At 43.4% G+C, this 19,052-nt stretch overlaps 1 protein-coding gene across 1 annotated transcript in view; it reads left to right on the forward strand.

Annotated features, from left to right (window-relative positions):
• Nucleotides 1-4,876: 4,876 nt before the first annotated feature.
• LOC123507003 (mucin-5AC-like) overlaps nucleotides 4,877-19,052 on the forward strand; it is a 74,166-nt gene continuing 59,990 nt past the window's right edge. Inside the window, exon 1 of the mRNA XM_045259498.1 lies at nucleotides 4,877-5,053. Coding sequence (XP_045115433.1) covers nucleotides 4,959-5,053 — 95 coding nt within the window. The 5' untranslated portion in view covers nucleotides 4,877-4,958. The remainder of the gene's footprint in view (nucleotides 5,054-19,052) is intronic.

Genomic DNA, 19,052 nt, shown 5'->3' on the forward strand with positions numbered 1-19,052 from the left:
TCAGGACCACTGGCTTTCCTATCGTCTAGTTCAAGAATAAATTTCCTAATAATTCCCGGTTTTATATCAATATTTTCTAAAGCTCTTAAACTACTCGTCGCACTGTTTGTAACAGGATTTCCTATTCTTTTCCTAGTAAATACTGAAGAAAATTGTTCATTCAATAATTCTACTATGTCTTCATTTTGATCCACTACTACACCATCTTTTCTGAGTGGTCCAATCCTATCCTTATTTCTTTTATCACTGACCTTGTAATAACTATATAATTTTTGGGATCTTTACTCCCAGCTCTAGCTAGTTTTATCTCTGCCTGCCTTTTACTTTTTTATAACCTTACTCAAATCATCCCTGACCTGTCTGTACCTAATCAAATCTACATCTTCCCACTTTTCTGCAACTCTCTGTATGCCCTCTTCTTCTCTCTGATCTGGCTACCTATCTCATGAGTCCACCATAATGGCTTCCTGTTTCTCTGCCTTATATCTTTGTAAGGGATACACTGCATCACTATACCCTTTACTACAACCTTAAAAATATCCCACATCTCCTGTGCAGTTTTATTTCCAAAACTATCTTCCCAGTTTACCTCTCCTAATAACTGACGTAACCTACCATAATTGCCTTTCTGATAGTTTGGGACTCTAGTCTTATTCACTATATTATCCCTACTGGAATTAATGATAAATCTAATTATATGATGGTCACTGTTTGCTAAAGTCTCTCCTACCTCAACTTCCTTTAAACAATGCTCAATATTTGTTAGTACTATGTCTAAAACCTTCCTCCCCCCTAGTAGGTTTATCTACCATCTGCACTAAATAGTTATCCTGAAAACTTTCCATAAACTTATTTTCACTAGCATCTCCTACCATCCTCTCCCAGTTTACTGACTTAAGATTAAAATCCCCTAAGATAATTGTCTGACTAGTACACCCCCTATTTATCTCATCTACCATAAGGTTGTCTACATCTGCTGACTGGTTAGGTGGCCTATAAAAAGCTCCTACTCTAATAACCTTACTTTTGTTTACTCTAACATCCAGCCATAAGGACTCTAATCTGTTATCTATCTACCTTAATACCATTAACCTGACTGGAAATGAAGGATTTTTTTACATAAATAACTACTCCTCCGCCTATCCTACCAATTCTCTGATGTAAATACATAATGTATCCATCTACTTCATATTCTTTCCTATTTTCCCTAAACTTTTCCTCATTTACCCATGCCTCTGTGACACATACAACATCTAGGTCCTCCTCAACTATATAACTAGATAACTCGTCCTTCTTGTTCCTAAGACTCCTGGCATTTACATAAAAACATTTAAGTCCTGCTACCTTCCTAGATGCTGTCTCCTTATTTGGAATCCTAATCTTATTCTCTCCTATTTGCACCTGGAAATCTTTCCTAATCTTTTCACTATCTCTGTTTATCCTATCTAATTTATGTCTAGCATCTTTCTTCTGGAATGCATTTGCTACCTCACCCCCTACACTCCATCCCAACTCCCCTCCAGACATCCACTCAGCACATCCACACCCTTCCTACTCAGATGCACACCATCCCTAGCATACAAATCCCTTCGCCCATAGAACCTATCCCATACATCCACAAAGCTGACACCCACATCCTTACACATCCCTTTTACCCGATCATTCACACCAATGGCTCTAGACAACCATTCCTGCTAACATACACACGAGGCAAGATTCCTGACACTACACACCTCCTACCACTCTCCCTTATCTTGCCTAACATTTCCCGAAATCTTGCCACTAACTCCTCCGACCCACCTGCTCTGACATCGTTCCCACCTACGTGCAAAACTACTACACCCTCCCTCTCCATCCCCCCAACCCTCTTCTGCACCTCCTCACTCACTGCCTTCACACCTGCACCAGGCATACACACGTTCGTCCTCCTATCCCTGTCTTTCCCACAGAAAGTGCTATCTAAATACCTAACCTGAGAGTCACCCACCACACACACCTGAGGTGTGCTAGGCACAACCATCCTCCTCCTCTCCTCTACCCCCTTCTTTCTCCTTTCACTCACCACAACCACTTCATTCACTTCACTCTCACTCTCCCCCTCCCCCTCCAACAAACAGAACCTATTTTCACACTCAACAGGTTTAGTCCTATCCTCCCTAACTGTCTCCGCTTTCCTTCCTCTCGCAACCTGCCATCTCTGCCTATCCTGACTACTATCTATCCCAGTCTGGCTCGCCTGCTCCCTCTTCCCGACAGAGGGCCAAGCCACCCTGTCGCCCTCAGAAGGTCCAACCTTCGGCCTAACACTGATCTCCTGCCTAATTGTTTCCACTGCCTCCCCAAGCCTCTTAACCTCCTCCTTCAATTCAAAGATGAGAACTTCGTTCGCACTTTTCCCCTCACTTAGCTTTCTGATTTCCTCTCGCAATTCTCGGTGCTCAAGAGAAAGAACTAAATTCTCGCTCTTGAGCCTACACACCATACACTCAGAAAAGTCAACAACCTTCCAGTCGTGCCCACACATATCACACACAACAAACTCTCCCAATCCCATCTCAACACTCTCTTTCACGCACTCAATCACACTCTGATATACCTCAGTAGCTACCGCCATACTAATTTACAATGTTAACTCACGAACAAATAAAAATACTAGGTGACGGCGGGGTGGGGGAACCGCGGTGGTGGGAAGGCCTAAGTGAGGTCAACTAATCCTCTTTCAAGGTCAACTTGACGGTTACAAGCCTAGTCTCCTCGCTCTACAAAAATACTTTTAACTCACAAACACTGATTCTAACCACTATTTCACTCTAATCTAACACTTGCAGTACACACTTTCACTTCACTAACACTCAAAAGCACCACACACAGACACCAAGCACAAACACCACTCGCTAACTATAAAAACCACAGCCAGAAACGGACCAAGAGATGGCCGCCAAACTCTGGCAGAGAATGGATGACGAAGGTTGGGACCAGTACCGGGCGCTGAGGGCGCTGCACGAAGAGACTCCGCACCGGCAGCATGCCTGGTTTCCCAGAAGCCTCCTAAAACTTGAAGAAGAACCTCCAGAACCCAGATACAGGTGAATGTAGACTACCATTTCAAAAACAATACCTTCTTTCCATTCTGCTCTCCCCCATCACTCCAGTATGTGACAACTAATACCTTGCACTCCCCCCGCACATTTCTTCAGCCATGTAGTACTGCTTGCTTGTCCCTCCCACAGATCACTACCAATCACTGGCATGCTTGCCCCATACCACCCGCGGATTGCTGATGCTGACGGACAGAGGGCTGCTATACCATTACGAGAGACTCCAGAGCCGCAAAGCCAGACGACGGCGATGCAGCACCCAGTGGACTGAAGGCACCCCGGGACTGCCTGGACTGATGCCGCTCTGACGACACCGACGGCAGCCCAGTGCCAGTTCCATCTGTGCTGTCCCCCCTCAAGCCTCACGCCCTGAGTTGTTGGGACGCTGGCCTACGTCCCAGCAAGGGGTACAGGACCACCGGGAAGCTGGCGAAACTCCCGGCAGTGGGGCTGAGCTTCAAGAACGCACAGATGAGGGGCCCTGCCAGGATGGTGGCGCAGCCACTTCACAGAAGGTGGGCCTGAGAACCATCCACTACTCCACCAACTTCGACCATCCTCCTGCAGCCTAGCTGCAGGAAACATCACCAGCTGGACACACCAATGAAGACACTCACCAAGTGACCCCTACAAAGTGACAGTGAACTATTGTAGAGAAAACTTTCAGACAATAGTGACACACCACCAAACACGTTATGTGTTTATCTGTGCAGACTGAGGCAGATAACACCATTATGTATATAGATTATATGTTATCAGTATGTACTATAAGATTAAGCACTTTTGTAACATTGTACTGTTTTTAACTTTGTGTATTGTAACCCTTGTAACCCTCCCAAGCCCTTCACTTTCTCACAGCAGTATGGGTGGTTTTCCTCCGGGAACTCCGGTTTCCACCCTTGACCCAACACATACTGCCCTGTGACACTCATTACTTTAAAGCAGCAGGCCGGACCGCCCGGCAACTTTCTACTCCTACTGTATTTCCCCTCCTTTTCCTTCCAGTGTACAGTACAGGTACACTCTACCCTCTTCTTTGTAATCCACCTTTACTAAATAAACTTTGTAAACTTTGTAAACTTTGAGCGCACACACAACACGTCCACTCGCCACCACAGCTACTCGCTTGACGACACCACATTTTCAAACCTTTCTTCGTGACGTCACAACATAAACAAAGTTGCAAATCGACTGAACAAGATCAGCATGCTGGTCTTGTTTTGCAACTTATTTATTTTTCCAGTAGCTGGATACCAATTTTCAGTCAGAAACTCTACCAACTTGCAATTTCAGTCGCATAATGACACGTGTGAATCCTCGTATAGGGTCCCAGATGTGCTCTTTTCCCTCACCAACTCCAAAATCTTCTCTACATCGACACTAGTCACACCGCATTTTCAACCTTTTTTCCTTGACATCACAACGTAAACAAAGTCGCAAATCGACTGAAGTGATGGTCTTGTTTTGCGATTTTTTTTTTCCAGTCGCTAGTTACCGGTATTCAGTCAGAAGCTCTACCAACTTGCAATTTCAATCGCAAATTGACAGGTGTGAACCCCCCTTTACTCCTGAAAATACAAGATTAATTGATTATTTAAAACGGAATCATGAAAATGTACTTCACATTATGAAAAAAATACAATACTCATATATTATTTCTACCAAATATCACATCTTTAGGTAGAAATTAGGTATTAAAAGGAAAATAAGAAAATAGCAAGAAAGAAAAAGATTTAGGGCCGTATCGCTGGGCTCGTATCCTTTCAAAGTCCGTCCCATTCTCTTCAGTTTTGTTTACATGTTGCTCTAGGTGTCACGGGTGGTTATTGATTCCCTGCATTTAACACGAATCCACATGAAATGACCAGGAATAAAAGCAGAGAAAAGAAGAGGTCGATTAGCCAGACCGAGAGAAGCAATGGTCAGGAGAAGAAGTCCAGCAGCGATGAGAAGAGGTAAGTAATATGACATCAGTCCTGGTGATCTTGATTTTTATGGCAGTAGCCTTACCCTACTAATTTGGAGGTATTATTTTACTTTAACACCAACAGCAACATGACTTTTGTTACCCATCTCATATTATAGAGTTTTTCATTCTGAGTAATTTGAACCCATACTTATCGCAAATTGTCTAGAACGTTGATAAAAATGAATAAATAAATTTACCACTTTTCGGGGAGAGTGATCGACACCCGCTGGTGTGATGGACTGATGCAGAGTATATACAGAGAGGTATTCCATCCGCTTGGCTTATTTTGGTCTCGCCCGCGCTTATGAGTCACCTGAGCCTCCTTTGACCGCCTCACTCCGGGAGCCAGCGTTAGTCTGTGATGTTGCGATGTAAAGGTGATGATCTCCAAACGCGCTCCTGTAGCCCGTGATACGCTCCCACCTCATCACTCAACCTCTCCCTCCCCCCCATTCCCTCAACCACCAAGTGGTCCCATTCTCTCAGTTTTATGTGTATTTAAGGGGCTCTATTTCAATTTCTCAATCTAGCATATTTATAACAACAAGAATTTCTCTCTCTCTCTCTCTCTCTGTATTTAAGGGGCATTTATTCCAATTTGACATACTATAATAGGAATCTCTCTCTCTCTCTCTCTCTCTCTCTCTCTCTGTATTTAAGGGCATCTATTGCAATTTGACATACTCTCCCCCCCCCTCTCTCTCTCTCTCCCTCTCTTTCGTCTTCTTTTTCGTGTTATGTCAGCAGCGCACAGCACAACTATTGGGCATTATAAGGCAAAAAAAATCTGGTCAAGATTGTGGGCGAGGTCAGATTGCGGCTTGGGGAACTGGGGCGCGGCGCGTGCGAAATGAGCTGAGGTCAAGTTCAGACTGAGTGAATGAGCCCCAGCCTCGCACCGACCTGAGGCTCACATGAGTCACAGGCACGTGACCTGGGATGCGCGGATGGAATACCTCTCTGTATATACTCTGGACTGATGGGCACTGTGGAACGCTGTTACGTGAGTGCGTATTGTCACATTATTTGCGCACACCTGAAATGAGTGGCGATGATTGGTTCTTTTGTTTTGGCATGCAACCACTGACCCCCCCAAAAAAAAGATAAATTTGCAGTTTCACGCAATCTCTACCCACATTCCCCCAACCCCTCCAGCAAGTTTGGGGGACTGTGGGGAATCGGGAGTTTTAGGGTGGGGGGGTGAGCCAAGAAAGGCGAGATATGGCGATCCGAAAAATCTAAGAACAAAAACAGCCGTTTTTAAGGAAAAATTTGAAAAGGTAAAAATTCATGGATAATTTTCCCTGAAATTATCTTAACCTAACATAATAACCTGCTAGCTGCCGGATCCCCCATAAACTATCCTAACCTAACCTAACCTTACCTATCCTAACCTAACCTATTCAAACATAATGTATCTCCTCAAAAAAGTATTAAAAATCTAGGGAAATTTTCCTACAAGTGAAAGAAATTCCCTAAGTATACAAAGAAATTGACAGTTGCCATAGTTATGTAATACGTGCCTCATACACTCATGTAGCTAAAATGTAGGGTAGCTGCACATAAATACCTTAAGAAGAAGTGGAGGATTTAGCCACTGAATGAGTGTCCAAGTCTTCTAGTGTGTCCAATTCCTCAAGAGGAATAGGCAGCGCACACTGTCCGGTACACCTTGTTGCTGTAGGAAGTGGATTGCTATACTTGACTTCATAAAATTTCGCAATAAACTCCCAGTATGTGTAAGTGCACTCTCCACGTGTATCCCACACGTAGCCATGGTATAATTAACCCTCTTTATCAAAATCTAGGCAGTTTATCCCTCCCTAGACACACGTGCACATATGTGATTGGCAGGAGGAAAGGATGACTTCCATTTTTGGCAGCAGGCAACCGGACGTCATTAAACGTCAGAACACCTATAGCGTCTGCGAAGCATTGATAACAAACACACGAATACACTCACTATCCTTTGAATGACTGTGGAAACAGGATCCCACCTAAAAACTGAGGTAAATCTTTGAAATGCCATCCTGACCTTATTATTAATTTCTGACAAGGTAATATAGGGTTAGAAATGCTACTAACAGTGTGATCTAGACCGTGAGACACTTCATACTTATGTGCGGTTTATTTGGGGAAACTGCAATTATACCAAAAAATAAATAAAGTAATACATAATGAATCTTGCCATTCATAACGGTTAGTGGAGAAAAGCAACTCTATTTGAATTCAGTCTGTGGAAGATGTCTGAACGGGCAGGATGTTGCCTCAATTATATCCACTGTATTGCCAGATTTTACAAAAGAAATAAGGTAATGACTTGATATTAATTTTTTAGCATTGCCAGTCAGGTTAGGCTAGTTTGCTTTGGTTAGTTCCATTTAATTGTGTTAGATAAAGTTAATTTTATTTGGAGCAAAACATATCAGTTGTGCGTGTCACCTCAAGTAGTTTATGTTAGCTAGGATAGGGTAGTTTAGGTTAGGTTTATGTAGGTTTAGGTTAGTGCAAATTCATTCAAAACAGGTTGAAATATACCAGAAAAAAAATGCTTTGTTTTACCGAAAAATCATGTTTCCATAAGAGATGGGGTGCGAATAAAAATACGGATTTGTGACGGTAATGAAGTGCATATTCATTCTAAACAGGTCAAAATCTAGCAGAAGTGAGCTGTTGGTGTAACTGTCAACCTTCCTCAGTCTCAGGTCAACCTTCCTAGTGGTCAGACGTGTCTGTGATAGTGGCTTTGAGTCTCTGTTAGTGGTGTGTGATCTGTTGGCTTGTTTACGTAGAAATGGCTGCTTTCCCTGCTTTCCCTATGGTTTCGGGTAAGTGCGTTAGTTCTCTTATCCTCGAGGCCTTCATTACGAAGGCCTCAGAGGTGGAGGCTGAGTTCCATCGAAGGATCTCGGAGGTGCGGGAGGAGTTTCGAGGGCGAATCTCTGACCTGCAGGCTGAGTTCTGTCAGGTGAACTCAGTGCCTGAGGGAGTGGCGGTTCCTGAAGTCTTCATACCAAGTAATGAGACGCAGGTCCAAGTGGAGTGGTGAGTGGTGTCTGCTGGTGCGAAAAGGAGAAAGGTCCTCAGGGTGCCTCAGCGAGTGGAAACGACAAATTCCTTTGCTGTGTTGGAGGGTGTGGAAGAGAGAGAGAAGGCAGGAGGTGAGGAGGGCAGATTATTTCCTGCCCGCAGGTAAGATTCTGGTGATTGGTGACAGCCAGGTGAGACATTTGGGCTCGGCGTTTTGCGCTAAGGAAAGGAAGCGGAGGACGAGAGTGTGCTTACCTGGTGCTGGAATCAGGAGGGTAAGTGCTCAGATAGACACGTGTTTGGTGGATGAGACCAAACCAGTTGTTTTATTCAGCGCGGGGGGAAATGACCTTTGTAAGGTAAGAATCTTTAGAAGATTTAAGGAGGCTTTGGTTAAAATTAGGAATAAGGATGCAACCTCTGTGGTATGTGGTGTGTTGCCAAGGAGGGGACTGGGAGGTGAATGGCTGTCCAGGGCTAAGGGCTATTGTAGTGAATTGCAGACTTGGATCACTGCAGGAGCAATGGATGGGTGTTCATCGATAGCTGGGACCTCTTTTATGGCAAAGACATCTTGTGTGCCAGGGATGGAGTGCATTTATCATGCCAAGGTGTTCATGTTTTGGCTGGAACACTTGAAGGCGAGTTAAATGCACTCCGGTGCTTTTTTCGTTAGTCAGGAGAGAGTAGGGACTTTGGGGATCTATAGGGATGAGAGAATAGTGAAATCTAGAAAAGTAACCAGCTTAGTAAATGCGAAGAACAGTTTAAATGTGTTTTACACGAACTGTAGGAGTATTTTAAGTAAGATAGATTTGCTTAGAGGAGCAGCTTGTGTTGAAAAATTTTTATATAATTGCATTAACAGAAACCTGGTTAGATATGTTAGGGAAGGTATTTGATTAGGAGGTGAAAATTGATGGTTATGCACTTTTTCATAAGGATAGGGAAAACAGAAAAGGCTTTGTATGTCAAGGACACACTGCAATGTTGCATAAACAGCAGAATTAAGACATAGCAAAACAGAGTCTCTATGGGTAGATATTAAGGATGGGTCTCAATCAATAGTAATGGGTTTAGTGTACAGGCCACCTAATGCTTCAAACCAAATAAACTCTTCCGTATGGGAGGAAATGAATAGAGCAGCCAGATACAGTAAGGTATGTGTGGTAGGGGATTTTAACTATAGAAATGTTGATTGGAGCTTGATGGTAGGTAAAAGGAAGCAGAAGAATTTCTGAGGGTCATTCAGGATAATTTTTTAAAGCAAGTCATTTTAGAATCCACATGGGGAAATAATATTTTAGATTTAATTTTGACAAACAGGGAGGAGGCAGTTACGCAGGTGCAGGTTTGTGGCCAGCTAGGTAACAGTGATCACAAAGAAATTTGGTATACATTGAAATGGCATGAAACTTTTAGAAAAAAGAACAATAGGAAAGTATCTGACTTCAGGAAGGCTAATTTTGAGGGCTTAACCCTTGTTTGACGGGGTAATTATAAATTAATCATTCCCATCTGTGGGTAAAATGGTAAACTTAAGAAAATCACAGGAGATAGTTTTACTCATGAAAATACGTTTCTCTTTGAAATTCTGATTACATTGATGTACTTTGCAGCTTGCTACGATCTCTGACAGCAAAGTTATTGCTTCTCAAATATTCCTCCTGATAGCCACAATGTAACCCGCCATGGAGAAACAACCCTCAGTGCGATACCAGTGCGCCAATTTTCTCTCTCTCTCTCTCTCTCTCTCTCTCTCTCTCTCTCTCTCTCTCTCTCTCTCTCTCTCTCTCTCTCTCTGGGCATATCTTTTGGGTGAAGAAATTGTACTTCCAATGAGAGAGAGAGAGAGAGAGAGATGTTTCAGCTTGTTTTGACTCTAGGCCTTTCCCTACTCTCCTAATCTCTCTCTCTCTCTCTCTCTCTCTCTCTCTCTCTCTCTCTCTCTCTCTCTCTCTCTCTCTCTCTCTCTCTCTCTCTCTCTTTTTTTCTTTCTTTCTTTCATTCATTCTTGTCTTCACTTTCACTAAAATCCACATCACTTCCAAATGACATGTATATATCACTATCCATCTCGTTGTTGTGATATCTCCCCTCATGTGGAGGGGACGTTCCACCCGCAGTGTCATGGGGGTTGCCAGATGTCTCCTCCAAGATGGAAAGATGTGAGCCTAGACCGAGATGAAATAGCAAAACTGGCAACTCAGCTCGTGGACATTGTTGCCTGATACATACACTCGCCCTCCGACTTGAGTAAGAAAACGAGAAGTTTAAAGAAGTGTCGCGAAAAATCATGATTACATGAACGATCACCGCCGCACGAAACGTACCGATGTTATCATTCATGAACGATCACCCCCGCACAAGGGTTAAGGGAGTATCTACAAGGAGTCACTTGGCAAGTGGAAGGCAGAGATAGTCAGGTAGAAGGAAGGCAGGAGCAGAAAGGGGGTGAGGTGTGAAGTTGGAGTGGGTCAGAGAGAGTGAGGCGGTGGGGTAGCTGGATTAGGACATGTGGGGAATCCTGGTCACCTGTGGATTGGTGAGATTTGTACTGACTTTCTAAATAAAATACATGAGGGACAGATAGCTAACATTCCATATTAAACAATAAAATCACAAAGCAATGACCCTAAGTGGATGACATACAGATTAAAGCATTGCATAGGGCAAAAGAGGAATATACATAAGAGGCTAAAGGCAGGAGATGAGGCTGTAAGGCCACTATACCATGAATTAAAAAGAACATTGAAGAGGTTAACGAGAAAGGCTAAAAGTGAATAAGAGTTGAAGGTAGCCAGCCAAGCAAAGATGGACCCAAGGGATTTTTTTTCAGTAATGCAAGACAAAAAGCAGAGAAGAAATAGGTTCCTTAACCTCTTCGCGCTGGATGTTAAAAAAGCCCACCTGTATGATATACGGGTGGTAGTGCCCGCTACCGAGCGGGAAACTCGTGCAAGCTTGTCATACTTGTCGTCTTTGTGTATTATGCTGCTATTTTTTAGTTACTATATCGCCTTCGAAGAGGAAAGTGGACGCTTCTCTCTTCGGAGAAAAGAGAGAGAGAGAGAGAGAGAGAGAGAGAGAGAGAGAGAGAGAGAGAGAGACATTTGCTAATATTTTAGACACAAGCATGTAGCTTATCTTCGAGAGGAAGAGGGAAGGGAGGGAAGGGAGAGGAAATGAAGAGAGAGAGAGAGAGAGAGAGAGAGAGATTAGAAAATTTGTTGTTTTTGTATTTGTGTGTGTAGCCACGAATGTTACAAGGCGGGACGATGTAACTTATCTTCGAGAGGGAGAGGGGAAGGAGGAAGGGAGATGGGGAGGAGGAAAGGGAGATGGGGAGGGAGGAAAGGAGATGGGGAGGGAGGGATGGGAGGAGAGAGAGAGAGAGAGAGAGAGAGAGAGAGAGAGAGAGAGAGAGAGAGAGAGAGAGAGAGAGAGATGGGAACAGTCTATGCCATTGGGTAATTTTAGACACAAGGTGGGACGCATGTAGCTTATCTTTAGTGATTGGTGGAAACAAGGATGGTGGGAGGACCACTAGGAATTCAAGGACAGCATACGGCGTGTGTAGTTGATATCCAACACACTATACTGGAAAACTGAACTGAAGAAAGCTCAGAAAAGAAATATGACGCCTACGTAGGCGTCACCGTGATATGCTATTGGCTTCGTGACGCCTACATAGGCGTCACCGTATTGAAGGGGTTAAGGACAGCAAATGAGGAGATGGTTAGTTCTGCGGAAGAGATTAGTAGAATTATGAGTGAGTATTTTTTATCTGTCTTCACCCAAGAGAACACACAGGAAATCCCAGATACCGAAGTGGTATTTAGGGCAGAGGATAGTGAAAAGTTGACAAATAGGGAGTATCTACAAATAGGGGCCGCCGTGGTACAGTGGATCCGTGCGTGCTTTGGGATCTGAGGGGTCTCCAAGCGCACGGGTTCGAATCCTGTCTACGGTCTGAGTGTAGGTTGGGCTTCCTCACTCGGGGCAACGGTTTCCTAGCGGGTGGGCTTTGGAATAGGAGGTACCCTTAATAAGTATCCCCTTTAGCCCATTAATTCCCGTGAAAAGCCCACATGGTATAAAAAAAAAAAAAAATATCTAGTGTGTCCAATTCCTCAAGAGGAATAGGCAGCGCACACTGTCCGGTACACCTTGTTGCTGTAGGAAGTGGATTGCTATACTTGACTTCATAAAATTTCGCAATAAACTCCCAGTATGTGTAAGTGCACTCTCCACGTGTATCCCACACGTAGCCATGGTATAATTAACCCTCTTTATCAAAATCTAGGCAGTTTATCCCTCCCTAGACACACGTGCACATATGTGATTGGCAGGAGGAAAGGATGACTTCCATTTTTGGCAGCAGGCAACCGGACGTCATTAAACGTCAGAACACCTATAGCGTCTGCGAAGCATTGATAACAAACACACGAATACACTCACTATCCTTTGAATGACTGTGGAAACAGGATCCCACCTAAAAACTGAGGTAAATCTTTGAAATGCCATCCTGACCTTATTATTAATTTCTGACAAGGTAATATAGGGTTAGAAATGCTACTAACAGTGTGATCTAGACCGTGAGACACTTCATACTTATGTGCGGTTTATTTGGGGAAACTGCAATTATACCAAAAAATAAATAAAGTAATACATAATGAATCTTGCCATTCATAACGGTTAGTGGAGAAAAGCAACTCTATTTGAATTCAGTCTGTGGAAGATGTCTGAACGGGCAGGATGTTGCCTCAATTATATCCACTGTATTGCCAGATTTTACAAAAAGAAATAAGGTAATGACTTGATATTAATTTTTTAGCATTGCCAGTCAGGTTAGGCTAGTTTGCTTTGGTTAGTTCCATTTAATTGTGTTAGATAAAGTTAATTTTATTTGGAGCAAAACATATCAGTTGTGCGTGTCACCTCAAGTAGTTTATGTTAGCTAGGATAGGGTAGTTTAGGTTAGGTTTATGTAGGTTTAGGTTAGTGCAAATTCATTCAAAACAGGTTGAAATATACCAGAAAAAAAATGCTTTGTTTTACCGAAAAATCATGTTTCCATAAGAGATGGGGGTGCGTAACAAAAATACGGATTTGTGACGGTAATGAAGTGCATATTCATTCTAAACAGGTCAAAATCTAGCAGAAGTGAGCTGTTGGTGTAACTGTCAACCTTCCTCAGTCTCAGGTCAACCTTCCTAGTGGTCAGACGTGTCTGTGATAGTGGCTTTGAGTCTCTGTTAGTGGTGTGTGATCTGTTGGCTTGTTTACGTAGAAATGGCTGCTTTCCCTGCTTTCCCTATGGTTTCGGGTAAGTGCGTTAGTTCTCTTATCCTCGAGGCCTTCATTACGAAGGCCTCAGAGGTGGAGGCTGAGTTCCATCGAAGGATCTCGGAGGTGCGGGAGGAGTTTCGAGGGCGAATCTCTGACCTGCAGGCTGAGTTCTGTCAGGTGAACTCAGTGCCTGAGGGAGTGGCGGTTCCTGAAGTCTTCGTATCAAGTAATGAGACGCAGGTCCAAGTGGAGTGGTGAGTGGTGTCTGCTGGTGCGAAAAGGAGAAAGGTCCTCAGGGTGCCTCAGCGAGTGGAAACGACAAATTCCTTTGCTGTGTTGGAGGGTGTGGAAGAGAGAGAGAAGGCAGGAGGTGAGGAGGGCAGATTATTTCCTGCCCGCAGGTAAGATTCTGGTGATTGGTGACAGCCAGGTGAGACATTTGGGCTCGGCGTTTTGCGCTAAGGAAAGGAAGCGGAGGACGAGTGTGCTTACCTGGTGCTGGAATCAGGAGGGTAAGTGCTCAGATAGACACGTGTTTGGTGGATGAGACCAAACCAATTGTTTTATTCAGCGCGGGGGGAAATGACCTTTGTAAGGTAAGAATCTTTAGAAGATTTAAGGAGGCTTTGGTTAAAATTAGGAATAAGGATGCAACCTCTGTGGTATGTGGTGTGTTGCCAAGGAGGGGACTGGGAGGTGAATGGCTGTCCAGGGCTAAGGGCTATTGTAGTGAATTGCAGACTTGCGGATCACTGCAGGAGCAATGGATGGGTGTTCATCGATAGCTGGGACCTCTTTTATGGCAAAGACATCTTGTGTGCCAGGGATGGAGTGCATTTATCATGCCAAGGTGTTCATGTTTTGGCTGGAACACTTGAAGGCGAGTTAAATGCACTCCGGTGCTTTTTTCGTTAGTCAGGAGAGAGTAGGGACTTTGGGGATCCATAGGGATGAGAGAATAGTGAAATCTAGGAAAGTAACCAGCTTAGTAAATGCGAAGAACAGTTTAAATGTGTTTTACACGAACTGTAGGAGTATTTTAAGTAAGATAGATTTGCTTAGAGGAGCAGCTTGTGTTGAAAAATTTTTATATAATTGCATTAACAGAAACCTGGTTAGATATGTTAGGGAAGGTATTTGATTAGGAGGTGAAAATTGATGGTTATGCACTTTTTCATAAGGATAGGGAAAACAGAAAAGGCTTTGTATGTCAAGGACACACTGCAATGTTGCATAAACAGCAGAATTAAGACATAGCAAAACAGAGTCTCTATGGGTAGATATTAAGGATGGGTCTCAATCAATAGTAATGGGTTTAGTGTACAGGCCACCTAATGCTTCAAACCAAATAAACTCTTCCGTATGGGAGGAAATTAATAGAGCAGCCAGATACAGTAAGGTATGTGTGGTAGGGGATTTTAACTATAGAAATGTTGATTGGAGCTTGATGGTAGGTAAAAGGGAAGCAGAAGAATTTCTGAGGGTCATTCAGGATAATTTTTTAAAGCAAGTCATTTTAGAATCCACATGGGGAAATAATATTTTAGATTTAATTTTGACAAACAGGGAGGAGGCAGTTACGCAGGTGCAGGTTTGTGGCCAGCTAGGTAACAGTGATCACAAAGAAATTTGGTATACATTGAAATGGCATGAAACTTTTAGAAAAAAGAACAATAGGAAAGTATCTGACTTCAGGAAGGCTAATTTTGAGGGCTTAACCCTTGTTTGACGGGGTAATTATAAATTAATCATTCCCATCTGTGGGTAAAATGGTAAACTTAAGAAAATCACAGGAGATAGTTTTACTCATGAAAATACGTTTCTCTTTGAAATTCTGATTACATTGATGTACTTTGCAGCTTGCTACGATCTCTGACAGCAAAGTTATTGCTTCTCAAATATTCCTCCTGATAGCCACAATGTAACCCGCCATGGAGAAACAACCCTCAGTGCGATACCAGTGCGCCAATTTTCTCTCTCTCTCTCTCTCTCTCTCTCTCTCTCTCTCTCTCTCTCTCTCTCTCTCTCTCTGGGCATATCTTTTGGGTGAAGAAATTGTACTTCCAATGAGAGAGAGAGAGAGAGAGAGATGTTTCAGCTTGTTTTGACTCTAGGCCTCTCTCTCTCTCTCTCTCTCTCTCTCTCTCTCTCTCTCTCTCTCTCTCTCTCTCTCTCTCTCTCTCTCTCTCTTTCTTTCTTTCTTTCATTCATTCTTGTCTTCACTTTCACTAAAATCCACATCACTTCCAAATGACATGTATATATCACTATCCATCTCGTTGTTGTGATATCTCCCTCATGTGGAGGGACGCCCACCCGCAGTGTCATGGGGGTTGCCAGATGTCTCCTCCAAGATGGAAAGATGTGAGCCTAGACCGAGATGAAATAGCAAAACTGGCAACTCAGCTCGTGGACATTGTTGCCTGATACATACACTCGCCCTCCGACTTGAGTAAGAAAACGAGAAGTTTAAAGAAGTGTCGCGAAAAATCATGATTACATGAACGATCACCGCCGCACGAAACGTACCGATGTTATCATTCATGAACGATCACCCCCGCACAAGGGTTAAGGGAGTATCTACAAGGAGTCACTTGGCAAGTGGAAGGCAGAGATAGTCAGGTAGAAGGAAGGCAGGAGCAGAAAGGGGGTGAGGTGTGAAGTTGGAGTGGGTCAGAGAGAGAGTGAGGCGGTGGGGGTAGCTGGATTAGGACATGTGGGGAATCCTGGTCACCTGTGGATTGGTGAGATTTGTACTGACTTTCTAAATAAAATACATGAGGGACAGATAGCTAACATTCCATATTAAACAATAAAATCACAAAGCAATGACCCTAAGTGGATGACATACAGATTAAAGCATTGCATAGGGCAAAAGAGGAATATACATAAGAGGCTAAAGGCAGGAGATGAGGCTGTAAGGCCACTATACCATGAATTAAAAAGAACATTGAAGAGGTTAACGAGAAAGGCTAAAAGTGAATAAGAGTTGAAGGTAGCCAGCCAAGCAAAGATGGACCCAAGGGATTTTTTCAGTAATGCAAGACAAAAAGCAGAGAAGAAATAGGTTCCTTAACCTCTTCGCGCTGGATGTTAAAAAAGCCCACCTGTATGATATACGGTGGTAGTGCCTACCGAGCGCTGGAAACTCGTGCAAGCTTGTCATACTTGTCGCCTTTGTGTATTATGCTGCTATTTTTTAGTTACTATATCGCCTTCAAGAGGAGGAGTGGACGCTTCTCTCGGAGAAAGAGAGAGAGAGAGAGAGAAAAAGAGAGAGAGAGAGAGAGAGAGAGAGAGAGAGAGACATTTGCTAATATTTTAGACACAAGCATGTAGCTTATCTTTCGAGAGGAAGAGGGGAAGGGAGGGAAGGAGAGGAAAGAGAGAGAGAGAGAGAGAGAGAGAGAGAGAGAGATTAGAAAATTTGTTGTTTTTGTATTTGTGTGTGTGTTTTCACGAATGTTACAAGGCGGGACGCATGTAACTTATCTTTCGAGAGGGAGAGGGGGAAGGAGGGAAGGGAGATGGGGAGGGAGGAAAGGGAGATGGGGAGGGAGGAAAGGGAGATGGGGAGGGAGGGAATGGAGAGAGAGAGAGAGAGAGAGAGAGAGAGAGAGAGAGAGAGAGAGAGAGAGAGAGAGAGAGAGATGGGAACAGTCTATGCCATTGGGTAATTTTAGACACAAGGTGGGACGCATGTAGCTTATCTTTAGTGATTGGTGGAAACAAGGATGGTGGGAGGACCACTAGGAATTCAAGGACAGCATACGGCGTGTGTAGTTGATATCCAACACACTATACTGGAAAACTGAACTGAAGAAAGCTCAGAAAAGAAATATGACGCCTACGTAGGCGTCACCGTATATGCTACTGGGGCTTCGTGACGCCTACATAGGCGTCACCGTATTGAAGGGGTTAAGGACAGCAAATGAGGAGATGGTTAGTTCTGCGGAAGAGATTAGTAGAATTATGAGTGAGTATTTTTTATCTGTCTTCACCCAAGAGAACACACAGGAAATCCCAGATACCGAAGTGGTATTTAGGGCAGAGGATAGTGAAAAGTTGACAAATAGGGAGTATCTACAAATAGGGGCCGCTGTGGTACAGTGGATCCGCGTGCTTTGGGATCTGAGGGTCTCCAAGCGCACGGGTTCGAATCCTGTCTACGGTCTGAGTGTAGGTTGGGCTTCCTCACTCGGGGCAACGGTTTCCTAGCGGGTGGGCTTTGGAATAGGAGGTACCCTTAATAAGTATCCCCTTTAGCCCATTAATTCCCGTGAAAAGCCCACATGGTATAAAAAAAAAAAAAAATATCCTTATAACTAAGGCGATGGTAGAACAGGAGATAGATAAACTAAAAAATTCAAGTCACTGGGACCTGATGAAGTATATCCAAGGAATGCAAGGAAGTCGTCAGCGAGCCTTTAGCGGCACTTTTTAGGATGTCACTGGAGTCGGGTGAGGTACCAATAATGTGGAGAGAAGCTAATGTAGTTCCCATATTTAAGAAGGGAGATAAAACCCTAACGTCTAATTACAGGCCTGTCAGCTTAACTTCAGTTGTGGGTAAATTAATAGAATCAATAATAACCAAAAACATTAGGGAACACCTGGACAAACACTGCTTGATAAATCAAACACAACATGGATTTACAAAAGGAAAGTCGTGTCTTACAAACTTGTTGAGTTTTTATAGTAAGGTTTATGAGGTGGCAAATAAGAGTGATAATTATGACATTCTATACTTGGATTTTAGTAAAGCCTTTGACAAGGTGCCTCACCAGAGGCTCTTAAAAAAGCTTGGAGTGCACGGTACAGAAGGTAGAATATTAGGCTGGATTAAAGCGTGGTTAGATGACAGACAACAGAGAGTAGTGATTAATGGATGTAATTCCGAGTGGGGGGAAGTAGTTAGTGGGGTGCCACAGGGCTCAGTTTTGGGGCCATTATTATTTCTAATATATACAGGGGATCCTCGCAATTCGACGGGGTTAGGGCGGTTTCTCATCGGGCGAATCAGCGTTAATTTGAATCGTGAAGCAATTTTTCCAATTGGATACTTAAGAATTACGGGGGATAGGGACCAACCTCCAGCCTAGACCCCCCAAAATATCACTATAACCTTTAAAAAACACTAACCTAGACTAAATCAGTACTTCATTTATATCTAACTTTTTTTTTATTAAACACATTAGGGTGCTGTACATTACATTTTAGGAAATAAAAACACTTGCATGATGCAGTGGTCTCGCGGTACTTGTCCCTGTTCTTCCAAATTATTGATACTGTTGATCTAGGGACACCCATTTGCAGTGCAACGACACTGTGAACTATACCTGCCTCACACTTTCTTATAAGCTCAAGCTTATCTTTGAAAGGCAGGAAGTTGTGCTTCTTAGGGCTGGGGAACACCGGCTGGGGCAAGAGAGATGCAGATTAAGCAACGCACAGGCCGCAAGGCTGCCACTCTAAATTTTCATTTCTCCCTACCACTCGCGCACATTTCCTCCTACTTTCATCTACCACTCGTGCACATTTTCCCCTATTTTCACCTACGCCAATCCCAAAATTCCTTTTTGTACATGCATATATTATTGTGTGAAAATAAAGGTATTTATACTTTTTGCAGTTTTATTGTTTTACTACAAAAGAAATAAAAA

Source organism: Portunus trituberculatus, chromosome 21 (assembly GCF_017591435.1).
Source record: "Portunus trituberculatus isolate SZX2019 chromosome 21, ASM1759143v1, whole genome shotgun sequence".
Classification (NCBI taxonomy): domain Eukaryota; kingdom Metazoa; phylum Arthropoda; class Malacostraca; order Decapoda; family Portunidae; genus Portunus; species Portunus trituberculatus.